Here is an 18,068-nt window from a genome sequence, read left to right on the forward strand (position 1 = left end):
TTAATCACGGAAATGGATTGAATCTAAATATAAAGGTGGTAGAATTGTGAGGTCATGGCGGCCATCGATTGTGGCTGCTTCGTCCCTGCCTCGTGACTGTGTGCCTCTGTTGGGCCCACCCGCTGATACTCAGCTCCCCATTTTTTTACTCTTAATTTATTAAAATAATATTTACCTCGAAATTCGTATTTAGTTTATTTATTTTCAATTTAGATTTGGTTACTGTATTTTTGTTTTGTTATCTGATTGTTGCCAACTTTGTAGGATTTGTATTTGAAAAATCATAAATGAATGTCGATCAGTTAAATGAAGTCGATAAAAATAAACACTTTTATTTGATTAAAAATAAAATAATATATATTGTATGTAAGCAATATATAGTTTTTTTATTATGAAATACCCTCTTTTGTCTCGCTTTAGCAGTCACATTGACTTTTCTGCCATTTTTTTAAAAAAATGATAAAAAATAGTATAGTTTAAATAGAGAAATGGTAAAGTAAGAGAGACAATAATGTAGATAAGACTCTTCTCTATATTATTCTCTCTCTTAATTTACTATTTCTCCTTTTTAACTATTTTTTATCATTTTTTAAAAAATAAGACAGAAAAATCAATAGGACTGCTAAAGCGGGACGGAGAGAATAATTGCAAACGAGTTTAAATTTTATGATTTATATATAGTATGGTTGATTTTTAAAATTGCAGGACATTTACTTGATTTATAGTTTATCTGATTTTTTTTTAAATTATAAAAATGTTATAAAAGTACCAAATTTTCAAAATCAACGTTTTAATATTTTATCAAGTTTTTTAACTAACAATATTGTTCAATTTTTGGTTATTTTGGTTCATCCGTAAACTAGTAGTACTCCTCAATCAGTTTAGAACTAGTATAAATTTATTTTTAATAGTGATTATTTCAACGAACATGAATTTTATTTATATTTAAATGTTTTAAAAGGTTGTATGGTCATAATTGTCTGTTACGCATTAAGATGAGACATGCAGTGTCCACAAGATTCAGTATCGCGAGATGAATAAACAAGAAAGCGATGGGGGGATGGGCCCCACTCGCCTCACGCAAATGTGCAATTTGTTTGATTTAACAAAAAAATTATGGAATTCGTCATACTCATAAAAACAAATTACATGGAAATCATTGTCACTCCACTAATAATTATTCCATTATTCTATCTCATTCATGATTCCTAGGTGTAAGCCAAATTACACCGGTCACGTGCCCTAACTAAACCATGGTTTGTCAATAAAATATTGCATATTCATTGGAGTTTGGAATTCACAAATGCCTTTTCTATTAAGTGTGTCCCGAATATATCGCAGCAATATCTGCTCCTCCGAAATCAACTGCGCTAAGTTCCTGCGGGCAAGTGTCCTGAATATATTATTTATTATATTCGGTTCGATTAGATAAAGAGTATAAGATCTCCTATCATTTACATTAAATTCGAATCTATTGTAGTGTAATATTATATTAACTAAGATTTTACTTTAATCATTTATCCTAAATTTTAAAAGAATATTTTTTATATTTTGAATTTTTTTACACACGAAATTTGAAAAAACTTTTTGATTTGAATTTAGTCTAAACCTAAAGATATATAGTTATTTTTTCCTAAAAACCAAAGATGAAATTAATTTTGGAGTACTATTAGAAATAATTATCTATCCTTTTTTAGATTTTAATGTATCCTTGGAAATGGTTTAAGATAATTAAAACGACTGCAAAAAATTTACTACTCCGTATATAGTTAGAGTTAGATTATATATTTTTATATTTTAATTTGGAAGTTTGAAACAATTATTATCATATGTTATGTTGTGATATTAGGATATTTGCACAACGCTTTACACAAAAAATCGAAATTCAACAATATTCTACAAATAAAAAGAAGATAGTACTTTGCAATTTGTATGGAGAAGTTACCAATTTCTCGTAGCAATACAATAAAAACTCAGTTGAACAAATTACAAATCGAAGACGAGTTTAAATAATTAATGTTTAACAATTTTGAGCATAAAACCTATTTTTTATTATATTTTTATTGAGTTTTACTAATTACAATCAAGCGTTTTGTACGTTATATTTTATTAAACCCCAGCGTTTCCCTTCACCATTAAAAAACATTTCCATTTGATCTTTGTATATCTTAAGGCCCAATTCGAGGACATATTTCGTGATACACAATACCAGAAAATATGCCTAAGCCCACTAATTTATGGGCTATAGGCCCATGATATCAAGATTATTGAAACACATTAAATATTTCTCACTAATACTATGGAAGATTTATTTTCACACTAATACTTAATAGTGCTTCACTCTCATCAAGTATTATTATGGTTTCTAAATACTCCTACATCCTTATGAATTATGCCTATACTTCTTTAAATCACTGACATTATTACTTTTTTTTGTGGTCACTACATGCTATATCATACTATGATTATAATATAACCAAAATCTATTCTTATATGGATATGTGACATCAAATTAAGGGCTCTAATCTATTTCATTTACTTAACCGACCTACTTCACCTATATTTAGTTTTACCACATTATATTTTTTCCGATTTTGATCACAATTATTATAACTTTCATCATCTCACATATTAGGAAATAAATCCCCCCGCCCTAAAAATCTAACTTTATCTTACACCACCAAAATAAGAAACTAAAATTGAGATTAATTAATTACATTACAAAACTGATATTTCGTTAATAATGAGAAACGGTATTAGACATTCAAAATTACCCTTATTAAGTAAGTTTAATTGCATAATAAATTCATCTGACCTTATTTCTATTCCATAAATTTCTCTGATCTATATACGTAGTTTTAATTTATATTCTTACAATATGATTTAAAAACACAAGAAGAACATGCGCTACATTTACAATAATCATCATTAAAAACGTGCATATCAAATAATATTCACACAAATTTAATCTCCGAACTTAAAATACATATCAAATCCATTACTTATTTGTTTATTTTATATTAATCATACATCATTGAATTAATTTACCCATTAACAATAATTCGTTCGAGGCAGTTCAGGGGTTGAGAAATACTACTTACTTCTTATGCATCAAACGTAAAAATCATTTAATTAATTTACCCATCTAGTCACTCTATTATTTACTCCTACTAGTATTCACCAGCCACTTAAACTTTTTATTTCTCAACATCCATAAAGAGGGAAAAAAACAAAAGAAAATATAATGTGGTGAATAATGAATCTGAACATTGCGTTAGGACATCAAACTACCTAAAATAGAATGACACTTTTTCTCATAATATGATGTAAAGTAAAATGACCAATTCAAGAATGAATAATCACAACAAAACTATAGACATCAATTATTTGGAGGTGCACTAGCTTTTTACCCCACTTGCGATCCTTATATCACAAGATTTAAAAATTGAGCTATCACTTTTACTCTTTACGGGTAGCGACAATAAATAGTAGTAATAAAATAAATGAAAATTTGCTATTTAAATTACCACAAATGATATACTAATTTAATTACAATTTGCAGTTTTCTGAAGACTAATTTTTCGCCAAATTGATGATTGCATGGAAGTAAAATTTTACGAAGATGACAAAATACCGGTTATTGATAAGGCCAGTATTTTAAAAATCAAACCACTAGATAAATCAACAAATCTAACAATTCATAGTTCATTCGGTCGAATCACTTCAATTAACCATTGGTCAAATCGAAGTACTATAACAACTATGTGCAAGCCGCGGTTCACAACTCCCAAATCACAATTCAAGCATTCGTAAATTTGGACATTCATTGTATGGACTTTCTCGTGAGCCAAAATTGAACTGTAATAAAATTATGATTTAATTCGCAATATTTGAAAGTTATCATATTGACTAAAAATCGATCCAAATTTTTTTAAAAAAATAAAATAATATAGATAGCTTCAAATTTCAAACCATCTACTAATGATAATATCTATCCAATTTCAAGGTACATGCCTTAATTTTCAATGGTGCCTAACCAAGTCTTTATACCCCTTTTATTACCAAGTACAATCAATTACTCCTAACCACATAACCTCTAATGTGGTAGTACAAATTACAAGCAACAAGAGAAGACTTTAAGGACAAGCCAATTCAAATGAAACTACAAAGTAAAAAATCACCATACACAATAATGCATACTTGAAAACTCAACAATCTACAAAAATGGAGGGAGTACTCAATTAATTATTGAAGAAACTATTATTACTTTTTCCCTAAAAATACAGATACACCCACCTTACTTACCTCCACGACAAACTTTAATTGCTAGGACCACTTAATTACTCTTACAAGAAAATTAGCCACTTTTATTTACTACCTCAATCCTCATTTAACCATCGAATTCGAAGATGGTAAGAAATGCTCCACTTAAAGTCGTGAAAATTAGGCAATATTATTTCTACAAAGAAAAAAAAAAGAAAAGAAAAGAAGATGCATTGAATGATCATAAATAATTCAATAAAATTCAGGAAGAAACAAACATCAAAAGAGAGCTTATATGTTACAACACAATCAGTTGAAATTCGCATTGATTTAGGTAAGTATGAGTATTTTGTAATTCAAATTTCAGAGTTTTCTTTCCGTGATTTTGTAATCAATTCTCTCTCTCACAATCTCTCTCTATATATTCAGCAACCCTTGAAAAACAGCTTAGAATTCCACGACAAAAACATGGGAGCTTCGATCGTAGCTATATTTTTCCTCGTCGTCGCCGTCGTCCACGTGTACGCCTCCGAGAGGCCCGATGATATCTACCGCAAGAGCCTTCGCCTGCACCAAATGCAGGGAATCAAAGCCGCATTTCCCAAACGCGACTATTCGTCTATGGAGATGCGTAGTAGTCTTCAAGGAGCGGCGCCTCCGCCACCTTCGGTAAGTCACGTACTAGTAGTAATATGTAATAATGCGGCGTCGTTTTGGGGATATTTCGCGGGTTATTGACTCCGTTAGTGCAGGGGCCTATTGTGTATCACGTGACAAGTTATGGGGCGGATCCGACGGGCCGGAACGACAGCACGGACGCTGTGCTCAAGGCGATCACGGACGCCCTCAACGGCACTGGGAAAGGGGACTTGTTTGAGGGCATCGTCAATCTTGGAGGAGCTCGTGTTGATCTCGATGGTGGAAATTATTTGATTAGTCGCCCCCTCTTGTTTCCCGTTTCAGGCAGAGGGAACTTAGCTGTAAGTAATACTCGTGTTATGTGTCATATAACTTTTAAGGTAAATTATCGAAAAAATTACTACATGAATTTTGATCAAATTTTAAGTTATTCCATAATTTCGAAAATCAATTATAAATATATGAATTTTAATAATTTTATCAATTTTTTTAGATGAAGTTCTTTTGGTTGTAAGTATTTATAAAAAAAAAACTCATAGGTCCTAGGCGTGATTTATAGTTGAACGTTTAAAATTATTGATTTTGACTCTTGGTGCAATTGGATCAAACGTTTTGTATAAATTGAGACATGAACTTCTCATTGCATTATTTATAGTGGTAAATGTGTGACGTTTTATTCCATTATTATGAATGTGATTTTACACGGTGATAAAGTTTTCCGACCCCTAGTATACTTAGATTCACGGGGGCTCACTCACGGCATCAAACAACTTCTCAAACGACGGCTATTTACTCGACCTATCATCTCCCTCAAATTCCACATACAACTACGAGTTCATAACCCTACGCGACCTCCTCCTCGACTCCAACTACCGAGGCGGCGGAATCCGGATAACAAACTCCCTCCGCACAACCATCGACAACTGCTACGTCACTCGCTTCAACACCACCGGGATCCTCGTCCAGGGCGGCCACGAGACCTACATCCGCACCTCCTACCTCGGCCAGCACGTCACCGCCGGCGGCGACTCCGGCGAGCGGTCCTTCTCCGGCACGGCGATCATCCTCGCCGGAAACGACAACACCGTCTCCGACGTCGTGATCTTCTCCGCGCAGACCGGGATCCTCGTCACCGGCCAGGCGAACCTCATCTCCGGCGTCCACTGCTACAACAAGGCCGCCGGATTCGGCGGCGTCGGGATCCACCTCCGCCTCCCCGGCCTCACGCAGACGCGGATCGTCGATTCGTACATGGATTACACCGGAATCGTCGCCGAGGATCCGGTGCAGCTCACCGTCGCCAACACCTTCTTCCTCGGCGATGCCTTTATTCTGTTTAAATCGGTGAAAGGAGTGATGAGCGGCGTGAATGTCGTCGATAATATGTTCGCCGGCGGCGATAGGGGGATCGAGATCGTGCAATTGGAGGGGAATTTCGGGGAAGTGGATCAGGTGGCGGTGGATCGGAACGCGGTGAAGGGGATGGCGGTGAAGACGACGGTGGCGAGGGCGAGCGTGGAGGGCGAGGGGCCGTCGTGGACGGCGGATTTGGGGGCGGCGCTGATTTTCCCCAATTTGATTAAGCAGGTGCAGTATACGTTTATCAGCGATGCGGCGTCGTTTCCGAGGCATTTTGTGAGGAATGTTTCGGATAATAAAGTTGTGATTCAGTCCGACGTGGCGGTGCCGGCGAGGGTCTACGTCACGGCGGATCAAGGCGGTATACCGAACTGCGGTACGACATACGTTATACCAGAAAAAATCTATTATACCCAAAATATTCAGAAAAACAATTCTAGTGTTCGACTACTCCAAAAAGTCCAAAACAATTTAAACTTCATCACAATAAAATCTTGTTCATACAATTATTCTTTTTAAATTTTAGTGTAAATATAACATAAACATATGTTTATATATATGACAATCAATCGGTATGCCGGTATATTGCCCCGGTATATATTAGTATATTGCGGTATAGGAAATCTAATACCGTTATCGTACCGAATCTTTCAGTATGGTAAGTCCGATATTCCGGTATAGTTCCCCACCCCTAGTTGCAATTAGTGTGGTGTCAGTGAATTTATGGCATCAGATAATGAGTTACTCTGAATGAGATTTACTGCTCTTTATTGATTCAGTGGGTCCTTAATAAAAAAATTGTTTGAGTTAATTTTTAAATTTGTCTCTAAACCATTTCACTCATAAAGAATTCTCTTTCTGTCAAAAAAAAATAGTTAAAGATGAATGGTCTACATATATATACACACAGAAAAAAAAAAAGTGTATAAATCTAATTAGAGGCGAATCAATTTATTTTAGATGTCATCCTTTATTGATATTTTCTTTTTCTAGAAACGCAACACAAATTAACCTCTTTATAGGCAATCACATTGCCATTTGTATCCGTTTTTAACAGAGTAATTCTTCCTCTACACACTTCCTTCTCTCACTCAACATTACAAAGATGATGAATCTCTCCTACACAATTCTACTACATCACCTCCTCCTTTCTCTACACACAAAAATAACACAATGCTCCACCACACATTTGAAGTTGCAAGAATTTCAACTCCAAACACTAACATCTTCCACCACTTACACTGCCCCACCACTTCCCACACCCATTAAGGTAAACAACTAAATTATTTTTAATCAAATCCCCATTTTCCACATTATAATTTTATTTTTAAAAATATCACTCTATTAATACTCTCAGAAATCGGAACAGAGCAGCGGCAGAGTGTTTTACCCTATCGGCTACGGCGCGGACCCCACCGGGGCGCAAGATAGCTCCGCCGCCGCGAAGCTACAAAATGGGGTGAATTTGTTGCCCGGAATCAGCGATTTGGGCGGCGCAGTTATTGATTTACAAGGCGACAGCTTCCTCATTAACACTCCTATCAGATTCCCACTAGCCATTGGCAATATTGTTTACTGTTAAAACCATAAAAATCAGGTCAAAACCATTTAAAATTTGACGAAATTGTTAATGTAAGATCAATTGTGATCCGAGTTGAAATGTTCAGGGTGCAAAAATTCAAAAGATAAAGTATATGACCAAAATCATAAAATGAGCATATGTTCGAGACCAGTTTTGGCCTTTAAGAAAATGTCATACAGTACTTATGATGGGATGACACAAAATTTTAAGAATTTTTATTTTGTGTGTTAAATAAAAAGAAAATATAATTTTGTATTAATATAAGAAAGATATTTTTTTTAAATAAAAATATGGTAACATTTATGAACCATCTAATAAGAAGAAGTGAGTAGCTGTTCCGAAATCAAAAGTTAAAACATCTGTTTATGCCCATGTATAATTGAGGGAAATAAAAAGCCCACAGGCCAGAATACTACTTCACTTTTCCAAGGAAAAAAATAAATTTCTTAATAAAATGGAAAAAATATGGAATTAGTAGTATGACGGAAAAATATTGTTTCAATTAGTGTGGTGTCAATAAATTTATGGCATCGGATAATGAGTATGAGATTTACTCCACTTTATTGTTTCAGTGGATCCTTAATAAAAAAAAAATTTGAATTTATTTTTGAACTAGTTTCTAAACCTCCACATAAAAGAATGAAAGAATAACACTCCATTGACATACATCCTTAAACTAAGACATAAACACATTGATACTATTTGAAAATATCATTTATTTTGTTTTTAATTACTCTCAACTCTCACGTACTTAACATACTTACATTCTCTCTTGCACATTATCTCCTATTTTATACACTTCAAATTCTTCAATTATCTATTATATTCTCTAACCTACTTTGTTGTCTCTTTAATTATATAGCGTATTTATTTTTTTATATACGTATTTTTCACTGAACTCACTGAACATTTATAATTTCTTAAATTTTTTTTTGGCCAAAATAAACATCTCAATTGTGGCGGATGAAGACTGAAGGGTGTATTTTTTTCATCCACAACTTTTTCCATCATTTTATTCAATGGTATAAATCCCCATTAATGAAAGATAGAAAGGTTTCAGTTTTCTTTTTTGCATTGTATGAGTATAATGAAATGATTAATGTCTACATACAAAATAAAGTGCATATATATAACTAGATTTGAATCAATCTATTTTAGGTGTGATCACTAATTGATATCTTCCTTTTCTAACACATTTACTGTGACCAACCTCATTAATAGACATTCACATTGCCCATTCATATCCCTCTATTTGAACATAGTAATTCTTACTCTACACATCTCCATCTCTCTCCCTCAACGTTACAAAGATGATGAATCTCTCCTACACAATTCTACTACACCTCCTCCTCTCTCTACACTCAAAAGTAACACAATGCTCCGCCACACATTTGAAGATGCAAGAATTTCAGACAAAGCTCCAAACACTAACATCTTCCACCACTTCCACCACTCCACAACTTCCCACCTCCACAAAGGTAAACAATTTAATTATTTAAATCAAGTCCCCTTTTTCCACATTATAGTAATATTTTTTTCTAAAAAAATCCCACATTACATTTTATCACTCTCAAAAATCGGAACAGAGCAGCGGCAGAGTGTTTTACCCGATCGGCTACGGCGCGGACCCCACTGGGGCGCACGATAGCTCCGCCGCCATACTAGCGGCGGTGGCAGACGCCGCGAAGCTGCAAAATGGGGTGAATTTGATGCCCGGAATCAGCGATTTGGGCGGCACAGTTATTGATTTGCAGGGCGGCAGCTTCCTCGTTAACTCTCCCATCAGATTCCCACCAGCCATTGGCAATATTGTGGTGCGTTACAACTTTTTTTTTTTAAAATAAATTTATTTCACGAATTTAAAAAAAATTATTTTCTTGCAATTAATGCGTACGGTTTATACATTTTGGTTTACCGACATATATACACATCATAGGATTCTTGCTACTGGCAAATGCACTTATTCTTTTTCCCATTTTATGTTGGAAAAATCTAATAATTTTATTTCGTAACCTAGTCTATTTTGGTGGAATATTATCAACATGAATTATTGCTTCTTTTCCTAAATCGGGCTGAGCATGTTTGAGTTTGGTGCTTATTTTTATGTACTTTATATATATACTCCGATTTCTCTAATTGAAATTTCATTTTCTGTCACATATTATGAAATCATATCATAGATACGTGCAAATAGGCTGTTGCCACGTGTCGTATCAGTATCAAATATTACTTGGCCATCATTTTGCATGGCGATTGCATCAATCAAGCATTAAAAATATGCATTATATTTCACTTATTAAATTACGAATATATTTTGATTATTATGGTCAAAAAACTTTTTCCCTTTCTTTAGTGGTGCTAATCTCAATGTTGCGGATGCATTTACTTTTCCAACAACAAACCAACTCTTTTTCTTAAAGTAGGCAAAATTAATCGCTTTGCTCCACTCTTGTTGAAATCCCAAAACTATCTAAACTTTCAAATTTAAAGACACAATTAATTTTTAAAGCCATTTTACTTACTTTACATACATATGTTGGGCAAGCTCAAATCTAAGATTTCTAAATAACTAGTACTAGTAATTTATATAATGCCTTACATTACATATGTCTCTAAATATTTTGGTATGATAACTAGTGTTACTCACTGCAAATGCTTGTCATTTTATTCGAATTTAGAACATTAACTTAATCTTGACAGGTTCAAGATGGCACGATCCGTGCATCCACCACATTCCCGGGCGACCGGCATCTCATCGAGCTATGGGCGCCCGACTCACCCAACGACGCCTTCTCTAACGCGAAAGACTCCAACAACGGACTCAAATACGAGGACATAACCCTTAAAGACCTCCTCCTCGACTCCAGCTACCGAGGAGGAGGCCTATTGGTGATCGACTCTGCCAGAGTCCGCATCACCAATTGCTTCTTCCTCCACTTCACCACCCAGGGGATCCTGGTCCTCCGGGGCCATGAGACCTTCCTGCGCACCTGTTTCCTCGGACAGCACCCCACTGTCGGAGGAGACAGAGACGAGAAGGCCTACTCTGGCACGGCCATTGACATTGCCAGCACGGACAATGCCATAACCGATGTAGCCATCTTCTCCGCAGCAATAGGCATCGTGCTGCGGGGAAGGGCTAACATAGTCACCGGGGTCCACTGCTACAACAAGGCCACGTATTTCGGGGGCGTTGGCATTTTAGTAAAATCCGCACAAAACCGAATCATCGACCCGTATTTGGACTACAACAGCATAGTCGTTGAGGACCCCTTCCAAATCACCATCTCCAACGGGTTCTTTCTCGGAGATGGAAACATCGTTTTGAAGGCGATTCAGGGCTCGATCTCCGGCCTCAACATCGTCAACAACGTGTTCTCTGGTGACCCGAAGAACATGGTTCCGTCCGTGAGGCTAGACGGCGTGTTTACGAGCATCGATCAAGTGGAAGTCGATCACAATGCGGTGAGTGGAATGGGATTGAAATCGACTAAGGGAAAGATGGCAGTGCAGGGGAATGGGACAAAATGGGAGGCGAATTTTGATCCAATCTTGTTGTTTCCTAATAAGATAAATCATGTTCAATACTCTTTGTATTTGAGAGGAGGGATTGGTGGTGGATTTCCTACACATGCTGTGACAAATGTTTCGAATAATGTGGTGGTGATTGAGAGCCAGCATGCCGTAAACGCCGTCGTTTCGGTTTATGTTGATCAGGATAACATGGTTGGAGAGGGAAGTTTGTAAATGGTAGTGATTTTCGAAAAAAAAGAGGCTTTAGTCTGAGCAAAAAAAAAAATTGCTGTTTCATCATTATTAATTCTTCAAGATTGTGTGTTTTACTAAGCTTATTTTAAATTGTCAGAAGAGTTTGATAATTAAGCTTGTAAGCTAGAAAGAGAATTATATATGAGTATGAAAGAGCTTTTTAATCAATTTTGTTTCAGGAATTATAACACAACCTTTCAATGACTTTAATATCAAAAGATGGTTTTTCAAACGTTTACGATTTTATATTTACTATACATTTTCTAGTTTTTTGCGATTTTAATTTAGTAATTTTTTCTTCTAGCTAGTGAGTTACGTTATTTAATAAGTTTATGTTGCAGTTAAAAATTCTATGTTTGTCTTTGTATAGAGTAATAGACTTGGGCTTGTGTGTTATGCCCATCGAATCCTTAGGGCCCGCTCTCTTACAGATTTTAACTAGTTTCGGCCCGAACACTTTCTTTTATTAGCTCTTATTTTGATTAAGACATGGGCCAGAATTTCAGGTAATTATCGCACTACTAGAAATATGTACGCTTCTATTTTTCTTTACTAATCCAAATAGATTAATTGTTTATATTTCTCGTAAAAACAATGACAAATACTCCCTCCTTTCGCTGTTAGAAGTCCCGATTTACCATTTTAGTCCGTCAGCCATCAGAAGTCCTGATTCATTTTTACTATAAATGGTAGATAGACCTCATTTTTCACTAACTCATTCTACTTATATTTTATTATAAAAATAATATATAAAAATAGACTTATTACATTCCACTATTTATTATCACTTATATTTTCCTTTATATTTTTTAAAGCGACAAAACTTAGATGAGACTCATAAATGCTCGATTTTCATAAGATCTACCGGACATTTAATTGTCGAGTCATTATCAGATTGCATTTCTGATTTTCTCTATACTAATCACAATCAATCAATCATGTATTGATTCTTCTACAATCAATCAATTTCTTAACTTCGTGTGGAAAAAAGTTGCTAAGTAGAAAAGGAGAAGGCAATATTTATTCTTTGGAGTAATAAACAACCAAATTTTGTACAACCAAAATAAAGCTATATTAATAATTTGATGTATTAATTATAGATTTAATAATAAATATAGTAAGTGGACAAGTTAAAAAGACTTATTAGCCTTTAACCTTATTTTTTATTTTTATATTTGAATTTTCTTCCTATTTTTTTAAAAGTTGAATAAAAATATGCACTATTTACATTTATGGTTCTTAAAAAATAAAAAAATTATACACAAATCATAAATATATGACCACAATATTATACACTTTCCATATACTATATATGCATACATATACTTTGAATAAATGCATAAATAAACCTATTTTTTAGCAAATAAACTATTTTTTGGTTGTACAAAATTTGGTCACATAGATTTGTTGTAAAAAGAATATGCATGAAAGGAAGACATATTCCGGCACCATAAATTATACTCCACCTAATTTAATTCCACGAAATTACAGAACAAATCAACAATAATATTATACTACTATTATTTGATACCATCTCTTTCATGTTCGTGTGGCACTTCGTATAATCACATCCAAGAATTTTGGTGCATACATTTTATATGCATATAAATTAACATTTAGACATAGTCATACAATAAAATTTAAAATGCGTATCAGTATCTTCGGTCAAGAAGCCAAGTCAATACCAAATGCTTGACTATATACTATACTACTCCTACTATATTCTAAACTTTTGAATATAATCAACTTTATTGATCCATTTTTTAGTAATTGTATAAATTGTTATCTATCCCAATATTTTTAACTTATATATTAATTAAACTTATCTTCATATTTTTATATCAATTAATACTACAAGTATTTTAAAATATACTGTAAAAAATAAAATGAAACATTAATACACATACAATTTATTTTATGGAGCAAAAATATTAAATCGCCATCTAACATACGATGTCACGACTAAACAATTACTATGAAATTTCGACAATCAAATTAATATCAACAAATGTATCTATACATATTCGATCGATATTACATTATTTTTACTAACACCAACCCTAATAGAGCTCTAGAACAACTTTTGATCATCTCATGGCTATCTATCATCACCATCTTACAGACTTACACCACAGTCATCGGAATGATATCACAAATACAAAAAACAATCATATATACAAATGGCATACTTCATATATTAAAATTAAGTAACAAAACACAAACATACCTCCTAATCATAATAGAGACAAACCACCCTACCCGGCCCAGCCAAAGATACTAGTCTGATCAATTCGACAAATTGATTGATAAATTATCAATTTTTTTTTTTTTAGAAAAAAAGAAAAACTAGTGATCTTAATCTAACGCTACATTGACATCTTACATCAACCCTAATACCCCCAAAACTCACGGTCCACGACTCCATCCAGCACCGCAGCATAATCTCCATCTCCCTCCATCATCTCCTTCCCCCAATCAACGCCGCACACGTCGACAAAATCCCCTTCGCAGGTCAACACACCATCATTTCTAGGGTTTTGACCATCGTCAATTTTCCCGCCAAAAGGGAAGAATCTCCCGTCGGATTTCTCGGCGGGATGGTAGTTTCGCTGCTTGAAATTCAGGTTGATCGGGCCCTTGTATCCCCGGAGAAGCGGGCTCCCGCTGTGGCGGCCCGTGAACTGCTGCACGAGGGCCCGGAAATTCTTGGCGTCCGCGGTGAGGAGCGTGGTCGGGGCCTTCTTCGAGGACCGCGACCGCCTCCTGACCGCGGGCTTCCCCATGCCGCCTCTCGGGCCCTTGATCGGGGATTTTGGGCCCGGCGGGCTGGAGGGGAGATCAAATGGATCGTCGAATATTAGCTCGGGAATGGTGCTGATGATGTCGTCGTAGCTTTGCTCCCATAATAATTCTTCGGAGCTCTGCATGATTATGTGATAATTAATCAATCTTAATTAAGTTGGATTGATTAATTACCTGGTTAGGGAGAGTGGTTTGAGAGGAACTATATATATGAGGGTGTGGTGTTTTCTTGGGAGGGAAGGAAGTGGAAACCTGAGTTAAATACGACTGTGATGATGTGAGTGTGGGAGAGAGAAACTAAGATACACGTCACTTGAGGGTAGAGTACTTATCTCGACTGATTAATTTAATTTCATAAAATGAAATTAAATTAAATATATTTATAAGGGTTATTATATTCTATATTTATAATCTTCAATGGTGACTTTTTAGCTGAAATTTAAATCGATTACAAATATATTAGTACTCTCTCCGTCCGTGAAATGATGTCCAGTTTTGTTATTTCGGTACATCTGTGAAATATTGTCTACTTTGATTTTTTTTTTCCATTTTCAGAAAATTGACCTTATTTTCAACTAACTCATTACACTAATATTCTATTATAAAAACAATATATAAATGTGAGATCTATATTCCACTAACTTTTTTCACTCACTTTTATTCACATTTCTTAAAACTCGTACCAAGTTAAACTTGGACAACATTTTGTGGACGGAGGGAGTAGTATGTAGAATTCGTTCTTTGCCTTTAGGCCGGAGCAACCATAAATTATTAGACTAGTTGGATATAGTCAGTCACAAGGGTCTCTGTTGATGAATATATACTCTGTTGGTGAATTGTCAAATTGTCTATAAATCAGCTTAGGGTATAGTCACAAGGGTCTCTGTTAGTGAATATATACTCTTGTTCTATATAAAAAAAAAGAAAGCACATTCGATTAGAGGTTTTTCTAAAATGACTAAAAATTTTGTACAATCACTGAATATTGAGATCATATATGATTTGCAAATTATCATACCTTTGAATTGAAGCTCGAAGTAGTTTACTGTTCTAGCATCAGTGGGAACATTTTATGGATTACTGTGTGTACTTTATTGTGGCTTTAGGATGAGATTAACAATTAATTAAACAGTTTAATTATTAACATACAAAGTTGACCAAGAAAGGTCTGGTCCAATTATAAGGGTGGAGGATATGTTAGTTAAATCGAATTAATAAATTAATAAAATATACGTATAGAATTGATCAAACTTAAGCACGCATCCAGCATAATTTGTCCAGGTATACAAGATAATGAATTTGGTTTATTTTAATTTCATAGCTAGTTATATCACCACTTTAAAAACAATTCTCAACAGTTGATTAATTTGATGTAAATTCAATACTTATAAGTTTCTAAGTACTAGCTGATTAAATACTTAACCAATTTTACGTACGCAGCTTCGTGCATGAATTCGACCTAATATCGTTTATTTATTTGAAAAATAAAATTAGATGTAATGACCATTGGAAAGTTTCATCTTCTACCACACCTACCTTTATTTAAAATTAATTGTAGTACCCAAACATTTGCATGAGTTATAAAATATTGCAATTACGTACAACACAATCCTCCCATTTTCTTAGAAATATATAAAATTAAGGGCATCATGATATTGGTAAATGACGTTGCTTTAGATGTGGTCCATGCGACAAATTAAAAGTCCTTGTTGTAATTGCAATTTCTTAAAATTATTCTTAATCACTATTGAATTAACCAATTTATTTATTTTTACAAGTGTCAAAATGGTCTAAATCTTTGAAATAAACGAATCCGGACTTTTGAGGCCCGCTTGTATCGCCGGTTGAGGTGGGCTGGTCTATTGGGTTCTATTTATTTTCACTTTTAGATTTTCTCAAAAACGTACTCATAAAGAAATAGTATGTACAATATTATTAATTTATAAATGAATAAAGACCAAAAATATGAATTAATAACATTTACATTAGTCTACTAAAGAATACTCCCTCTGTCGACCATAACATGTCTCATTTTACCTTTTTTATCTGTCCACGATAAATATCATATTTCGCTTTTTCTATTTAGCACATTCAACTAATTTTTTTCTACCATTTATTTTACAAAGTTGAACAGTTTCATAAAACTTGAGCCACTTAAAAATGGGATATTTATTCATTGACGGATGGAGTACACTAATATAAAATTTTTTACTATTAATATTTAATAGTAGTAAGTACTATTTTGATATTAAATGAAAGAATCAATATGGGGACTGATGACTATGTAAACATGCATGCATCTTGCCAAAACCTACTACGTTGATTTTTACTCTATTCCATGAGGAAATTAAAGTTTTACATTTCTGCATGTACTGATTTTCAATTGGTGCCAACGTGTAGACCGAATAAAAAATCATCTTATGTCCGAAAATTTTTAATGTTTCACCAAATTATTTTCTTTGTAAACCAACTTTAAAATTGAACTACAAGTAATTTACTGAACTACTACTATAATTTTGTTCTACTTTCACAAATAATCAAGATTTTGAGGCTGACATCTATAATGGCTTACTTATGTCTTACTTATGTGACATTATCAGATGTTAACTAAAACGACGTTGTGTAATGTTGTTTAGTTTGATGTCCGGTAATAACACATAAATTAGTCCCTAAGCCATGTCAATACATGAATATGTGCTGTGAAATTATAAATTAGAAATTAGTAGGAGTAGTTCGGTAAAATTCACAAACATATTTTATAGCAATATGAAAAAAGTAGAATTTAGCTAAAATTTTAGAATTTAAAGGAAAATTAATACTCCCTCCGTCCACGAATAGGAGTCTCATTTCTTTCCGGCACGAGTTTTAAATAATATGTGAGTGGAATGAGTTAGTAGAATGTGAGACCTCTTTACCATTTATAGTACTCCATCCGTTCCATAGTAATGAAGGCGTTTCTTTTCGGTACGGAGATTAAGAAAAATTGTGTTAGGTGAGTTAAGTAAATGGAGAATAAAGTTTAAAATGAAAAAAGTAGAGAGATGAAGAGAGGAAAAGTAAGAGAGAGTAAAGTAGGTGTGAAAAATGTGTTGACTTTTACTAAACAGGGAAATGACTCTATTACTATGGAACGTACTAAAATGACAAAATGACTCTATTACTATGGAATGGAGGGAGTAATTATAAACCGAGACTTCTATTCGCGGACCTAGAATAAAATGGAAATATTGGACTCCTATTTGTGGATGGAGAGAGTATCATATATTGGGTGTAGGCGTGTAGCACACCGCATAGGTTATAAATAACCAAATGGATCCCGCGGGGAAAACGAAGTTGGTTCCCGAGTGATAGATTTGCAAGAATAACCAAGTAATGTAGTACTATTAATTACTATAGTACTCCCTCCGTCCCAGAGAAGTTGGTATATTTTGAAAATGGCACGAGATTTTAGGAGGTTTTGTTTTGTGTGTTAAATGGAGAGAGAAAATATAATTTTTATATTCATGTGAGAGAGAACTTTTTCTACAAAGGGAAATGTGACATCTTTTGTGGGACAAACTGAAAAGGAAAGTGTGTCAATTTATCTGGGACGGAGGGAGTACTTTTTTATTACACTCCTATATTTGCAAATCTGGCCGTATTTAATGACCGTGTC

At 34.2% G+C, this 18,068-nt stretch overlaps 3 protein-coding genes across 3 annotated transcripts; 2 read left to right on the plus strand and 1 right to left on the minus strand.

The window, feature by feature from the left end:
• Window positions 1-4,424: 4,424 nt before the first annotated feature.
• Window positions 4,425-7,843, plus strand: LOC125206888 (polygalacturonase QRT3). Its single transcript, XM_048106104.1, has 5 exons — window positions 4,425-4,597; window positions 4,693-4,932; window positions 5,016-5,243; window positions 5,641-6,648; window positions 7,619-7,843. Exons 2-5 carry the CDS (start codon window positions 4,732-4,734, stop codon window positions 7,841-7,843), a joined length of 1,662 nt encoding a protein of 553 aa, XP_047962061.1. The 5' UTR covers window positions 4,425-4,597; window positions 4,693-4,731.
• A 1,252-nt stretch (window positions 7,844-9,095) lies between these two features.
• LOC125203172 (polygalacturonase QRT3) lies at window positions 9,096-11,617 on the plus strand. The gene is made up of 3 exons (XM_048101475.1): window positions 9,096-9,321; window positions 9,430-9,657; window positions 10,544-11,617. Exons 1-3 carry the CDS (start codon window positions 9,154-9,156, stop codon window positions 11,588-11,590), a joined length of 1,443 nt encoding a protein of 480 aa, XP_047957432.1. The 5' UTR covers window positions 9,096-9,153; the 3' UTR covers window positions 11,591-11,617.
• Window positions 11,618-13,784: 2,167 nt separating this feature from the next.
• Window positions 13,785-14,635, minus strand: LOC125208176. Its single transcript, XM_048107758.1, has one exon. It carries the CDS (start codon window positions 14,536-14,538, stop codon window positions 14,002-14,004), a length of 537 nt encoding a protein of 178 aa, XP_047963715.1. The 5' UTR covers window positions 14,539-14,635; the 3' UTR covers window positions 13,785-14,001.
• Window positions 14,636-18,068: the final 3,433 nt, after the last annotated feature.

This window comes from Salvia hispanica, chromosome 2 (assembly GCF_023119035.1).
Source record: "Salvia hispanica cultivar TCC Black 2014 chromosome 2, UniMelb_Shisp_WGS_1.0, whole genome shotgun sequence".
Classification (NCBI taxonomy): domain Eukaryota; kingdom Viridiplantae; phylum Streptophyta; class Magnoliopsida; order Lamiales; family Lamiaceae; genus Salvia; species Salvia hispanica.